This window comes from Homarus americanus, unplaced genomic scaffold, assembly GCF_018991925.1.
Source record: "Homarus americanus isolate GMGI-L3 unplaced genomic scaffold, GMGI_Hamer_2.0 scaffold37564, whole genome shotgun sequence".
Taxonomy (NCBI): Eukaryota; Metazoa; Arthropoda; class Malacostraca; order Decapoda; family Nephropidae; genus Homarus; species Homarus americanus.
In genome coordinates, this window is record NW_024731562.1 from 34903 (window position 1) to 41266 (window position 6364).

Below are 6364 nucleotides of genomic sequence, written 5' to 3' on the forward strand. Positions count from 1 at the left end.
GTGTTGAAGAATATATTTTTTTTTTTATTAACTGTAGATATTTGTTTTAGCTCATAAAATTCATACAAATTATCCGGCCAGAATATAATTTACATTGCTGGAATTCTTATAATTTGGTGATCATTTTGAATATAAACAACATATTTTTTGCATTAAACATACAATTTTTAGATAAAATGTTTAATCTGTGTAAGTATGTTATCTTTTGTGAAAAATATATGACATTTATATTCAAAATATTCCTGGTCTTACAAGGAATCCAGCAATGTCAATTATATTTTCCTAACTTTAGTTTGAGGTTATCCCACACATCTCCTTGGGACGGTTGGTGGGGGGTGGGGGGGAGGGAGGGACCGACCGACCATCTGTTAGCTGGCTGTGTACTGTAGTGTGAGAGGGGGAGGGAGTTGAGTCCATTATTTGAATGGACATTAACTTGGCGACTGTATTTCTCTTAAGTATTAATTGTGTGCATGTACCATCATAAAATTAAGATGTTATTTTTACTACAACATAGTTATTTGTCGTCAAAAAGTGGAGTTTGGGGGTCGGGCTGGGTTCTATTGGAATTAATCCCATATGTTCTGTTATTCACTTAACACGGTTTTCACTTAACGCAGGACCCTCTGGGTTCAATTGAGCTGAATTAAGTGAGGAGTCTAACTGTAATAATAATAATAATAATAATAATAATAATAATAATAATAATAATAATAATAATAATAAAGAAATACAAAATGAAAAAAGATCAAAAGTGAGAAACAATATATGTATGTTGTGTTGTCAATAGTTAGAGAAACACTGCAAATGTGTGTAAATGAGGCAGAAAGTCAGATCAGCAACCTGGGACTTGGTTACAATTTTCATGATGCCATGTGGCAACAGGGTCTACCATAGACAACACATTATGCTTCCAATATCTTCCCAGGCGGTAGTACCTCCCTGTTTGGTAGCTGCCTACTACCTACTGATAGTATATGTCAAGTGCTGACTCCAAAAATTTGCTTCAGTGAATAATATCTCAAATGAGTGTGTGTGTGTGTGGTTAGGTAGCTTGTGCCGCACTAACACACTGACCCTAAACGACTTTAAGTACCTTAAATAAGTTATAAAGTTAAATAATTTCATAAAATAATGTGAAATCAAATGATTCTAAGGTATATATATATATATATATATATATATATATATATATATATATATATATATATATATATATATATATACATATATATATATATATATACAGTGGGGTATGCTATAACGAACGGATCCTACTACGAATATTCCTATAACGAACAGTTTTACCTATAAAATTGAGAATGTTATAACGAACGCAACTCCTACAACGAACGCGGATGAATACGGGACTATTTCGTCTGGCGCATGAATATTGTTGTACCGCGGCTCACAGCAAGAGCATCAGGTGCCATATTGGTTCATATATATATATATATATATATATATATATATATATATATATATATATATATATATATATATATATATATATATATATATATATATATATATATATATATATATATATATATATATATACAGTATATATATACAGTCAACCCTCACTTTACGCGGTCCCACATTCTGCGTTTCCACGTTTACGCGGTGCCCTGCCAGAACCCAGGATGCTCACATTCCGCGGTGGGTGTACCCCTTTACACGGTGAAGTATAATTTTTTTATTTAGCTCATAAAATTCATACAAATTATCCGGCCAGAATATAATTTACATTGCTGGAATTCTTACAATTTGATGATCATTTTGAATATAAACATCATAGATTTTGCATTAGACATACAAATTTTAGATATAATGTTTACTCTTGAGTAAATATGTTATCTTTTGTGCAAAATATATGATATTTATATTCAAAATATTCCTGGTCTTACAAGGAATCCAGCAATGTCAATTATATTATCCTAACTTTAGTCTGATTTATTATTTATTACTAAAAAGGTAAACAGTCTGGTATTCCCACACATTTATCTAGTAGGGACGTTGGTGGGGGGTGGGGGGGGAGGGAGGGAGGGACCGGCGACCGACCATCTGTTACCGTGTGAAGAATATTTTTTTTTTTTATTAACTGAAGATTTTTATTTTAGCTCATAAAATTCATACAAATTACCCGGCCAGAATATAATTTACATTGCTGGAATTCTTACAATTTGATGATCATTTTGAATATAAACATCATATATTTTGCATTAGACATAAAATTTTTAGATAAAATGTTCACTCTGAGTAAGTATGTTATCTTTTGTGCAAAATATATGACGTTTATATTCAAAATATTCCTGGTCTTACAAGGAATCCAGCAATGTCAATTATATTATCCTAACTTTAATCTGAGGTATTATTTAATACAAAATGTTAAAATTTATTTTTTTCACCCACTCTTTCTCTTGAAGGGAGAGGTGGGGGGTGGGGGGGAGGGTTGGGACTGACCGTGCGGTTGGAAGAGGGGGGGAGGCAAGGTGGGGTACTTTGATTGACAGATAGTGTCGTGAAGAATATTTTTTTTTTATTAACTGAAGATATTTGTTTTAGCTCATAAAATTCATACAAATTACCCGGCCAGAATATAATTTACATTGCTGGAATTCTTACAATTTGGTGATCATTTTGAATATAAACATCATATATTTTGCATTAGACATACAAATTTTTAGATAAAATGTTTAATCTGAGTAAGTATGTTATCTTTTGTGAAAAATATATGACATTTATATTCAAAATATTCCTGGTCTTACAAGGAATCCAGCAATGTCAATTATATTATCCTAACTTTAGTTTGAGGTATTATTTATTACTATACCTGGTTTTTCCCCCAAAATTTCTCAGAGGGAAGAGCCAGCAGTGTAGTGTGAGAAGAGGGGGAGGGAGTCGTGTCCATTATTTGAATGGACATTAACTTGGCGACTGTATTTCTCTATTTCTCTTAAGTATTAATTGTGTGCATGTACCATCATAAAATTAAGATGTTATTTTTACTAGAACATAGGTATTGTGTTGGAAAAAGTGGAGTTTGGGGGTCAGCTGGTCTCTATTTCATTTAATCCCATATGTTATGTTATTCACTTTACGCGTTTCTCACTTTCCGCGGTACCCTGTGGGTTACATTAACCGCGTAAAGTGAGGGTTGACTGTATATATATAACTAAACTTTATAAGAGTCACTTACAATGTGATGGTCCTGATAAACCCTATTCCTATTAATTATGGAAATTAATTCTCATTTATAAGTAGTTTCATTATCAGTGGCTCTTTTTGTGGTCCCAATTAACCACCTATTATGAGGACCCCTTGTAAAATATTAAACCAACACTCACTGGTTCAGAGAACCACGTCAATCGGTGGTCAAAGTCTCTCATAAAGATTCATGAAGCTCTATTTTTCTTAAAGTAAAGGATAATACAGTAGCTGCATAACCTCTATGATAGCCTGTGTGTACATGATCTAGGCAGCCAAACAGCCAGTATACTGTACAGTACTTCACTTACTGACAGGCCAAGAGAGTCCATCAATGTAAAGCCTTCAATAATAATATCTTCAGGTCTAAGCACATTCAGGGCTTATATACACACACTTGGTAAATGTGAGTGTATAACTGACACCATCAGACATGCACTTGAGTTATACAAAACAAAAAAAAACATTAACACTTGCACAATTAATAAACACAGCTGCAAACACTAAACACCTCATACAAAGAATGAACTTGTTAATAATGGACTGAGAGCCAACACTGCAAACCTATAAGAAATAACACCTCAAAAAAAAAAAAAAAAACATAGAATAGTACAGTGTGAGGGAAGAGATGTGCAGTGTGAGTCCAGGCTTATGGTGAGAGAAACTCAAGCTAACTGGTTCTGGGTTATTCCAGTCTCAATGTTGACTTTTTACCTTAACAAAACAACTCCAAGCTAGCTGGTTCTGGGTTCATTCCAGTCTCAATGTTGACTTTACATAACAAAACAACTCCAAGCTAGCTGGTTCTGGGTTCATTCAGTCCAATGTTGACTTTACCTTACCAAAACAACTCCAAGCTGGCGGTTCTGGGTTCATTCAATGATCTCTCAATGTTGACTTTGTAACAAAACAACTCAAGCTGGCTGGTTCTGGGTTCATTCAGTCTCAATGTTGACTTTACCTTAACAAAACAACTCAAGCTGGCTGGTTCTGGGTTCATTCCAGTCTCAATGTTGACTTTACCTTAACAAAACAACTCAAGCTGGCTGGTTCTGGGTTCATTCCAGTCTCATGTTGACTTTACCTGACCAAAACAACTCAAGCTGGCTGGTTCTGGGTTCATTCCAGTCTCAATGTTGACTTTACCTGACCAAAACAACTCAAGCTGGCTGGTTCTGGGTTCATTCCAGTCTCATGTTGACTTTACCTGACCAAAACATCATAATCAGGTCAGGAACTTTTGATTCATAAAACACCATTCACCCGGGTGAGTTGTTGTTTATGCAGTGATCCAGTAGACCAGCCCCAAGAAAACATATAGTAGCTCTGTTAGGTTGTTCTGACAGGTGATCTTAAACAGAACCTGGCGAGGGATTTGTTACCAATAAAAAAATTCCTTTATACAAAGAAAAAACATAGAGAAATAAAACTTTTGTTATGTACATATCCATAGGTGTACAATACACACACACACACACACACACACACACACACACACACAGTTCAAGTAGTAAATCTGACAATACTAATAATACAGTAATGGTGAAAACATGAAAAGTGTACAAGAGTAGCAGAAGGACTGATGAGAGAGGCACTACCCTGCTGGCTGTATGTACAGTACAGTATAATGACCCCAGTCGTGCCTCACCTACAGCCCACTATGATAACATATTATCAAATTTGCAGCAACCAAAAAGGACCACTACATTATGAACTCAAGATAATCCTTGTGATAAATTATCACACAGCAAATTAATGAGTTCCATTATAAAGTTTATAAAATAATTGTAAAGAAAAAGTTATATTTTAGTTAGATTTCTGCATCATGCACTCTACCAAGTCTTTGGTCCCGTCCATGGAAAATAATTAGCTTTTCAGTTCATATAGATGCACTGACATGAGATCCACTGGAATTAAAAGTAAATATTAAAAATTCTGAGACTGCAGGTATTCAATATCATTTCACATAAACTGGACCCCAAATATAAAATAATCACTACAAGGTAATAAAAAATTTGTACCACTAAAACCAGTATTTTCTAGTATTACTACTGTACCTGCATCACCAATTTATTCTGGAATCATATATTCAATGTGACCAAAATTAAAAAAAGAATTAAACTCTAGTGAAGGCTTATCATATTCTTCTGATCATTTGGGTCAACTGAAGATCATGCTTAATAAAAATACTTGGTTTTGACTCAACCATTCATATATAGTACAGTATCTTACTCTAACACAGTACAGTCACTCATTTCCTCAGCATCACTCTTCTTCCTCTCCACCTCTGTATCATCTGCTTGCATTGGCATCCTTACGACGGTTTTCTCGTAAATAGGATTCTGGAAGGTGTCAAATTTGCGCCCGAGTCCTAGCCTAACCGGGTACCTTTTACGGTATGCAACTACACAAATGATGGTGACAATGATAAGGCTACAGAGACCTGAAGCACCGATGATGACATAGAGAGTTGTGTCATCTTCCAAAGACAGATTAAATAATCCAGCAAATATTCCGCCGTCCTCTTCTTTACTAACGTTCACGATAACCATACCTCCCCCGAATGAGCTCGTTGAATTTTCTACTTGCGAGTCCATGGAACCATTTTCATAGGCGTCCAGATCCGTCACGGACTTATTGTTCTGCATCTCCTCCTCCAACGCCTCCAATAATTCCTTGAGGTAACTTTCATCATCTTTGTTTTGGTCCTCCAGTACGTCTTGCTCTGGTAATATTGTTATGGGCTGAAACAAACAAATTTTATTTGTAAGTGTACACATTCTTATACAGTACAGTATATTTCAAAACTAATAAAACAACAGTAATTTACTCAATATAAATTTTTTATATGTAAAGAAAAAGTAAAAAAGAATAAAGGAAAGATCTATAATAAATAAGTCATTATTCCTGATGCAAGCACACACACACACAAGCAAACAAACACACATACACACACATCTGACTTCACTCATATGTCATCTGACTTCACTCGAGGAAGGGTCGCAACAAATTAGCTCCTGGGATTAACAGGATTGTGGGGCTGAAGAAGGTAGATGTGAGACAGGGAGAGTCTGTGTCCAATGACAACACAGGCCAGTGGAAGGTGGTGAAGAGAGGGGTGACAAGACTGGTCGTGAGGAAGGCCAATTTTGCA

At 35.1% G+C, this 6364-nt stretch overlaps 1 protein-coding gene across 1 annotated transcript; it reads right to left on the reverse strand.

Moving 5' to 3' along the window:
* Positions 1-4118: 4118 nt before the first annotated feature.
* Positions 4119-5954, reverse strand: LOC121867628 (the record flags this gene model as incomplete). The annotated part of the gene is given in 1 exon segment (XM_042367644.1): positions 4119-5954. A coding segment is annotated over 1 exon segment (516 nt), but the record flags the coding sequence as incomplete, so codon positions are not given.
* Between the last annotated feature and the right edge of the window lie 410 nt (positions 5955-6364).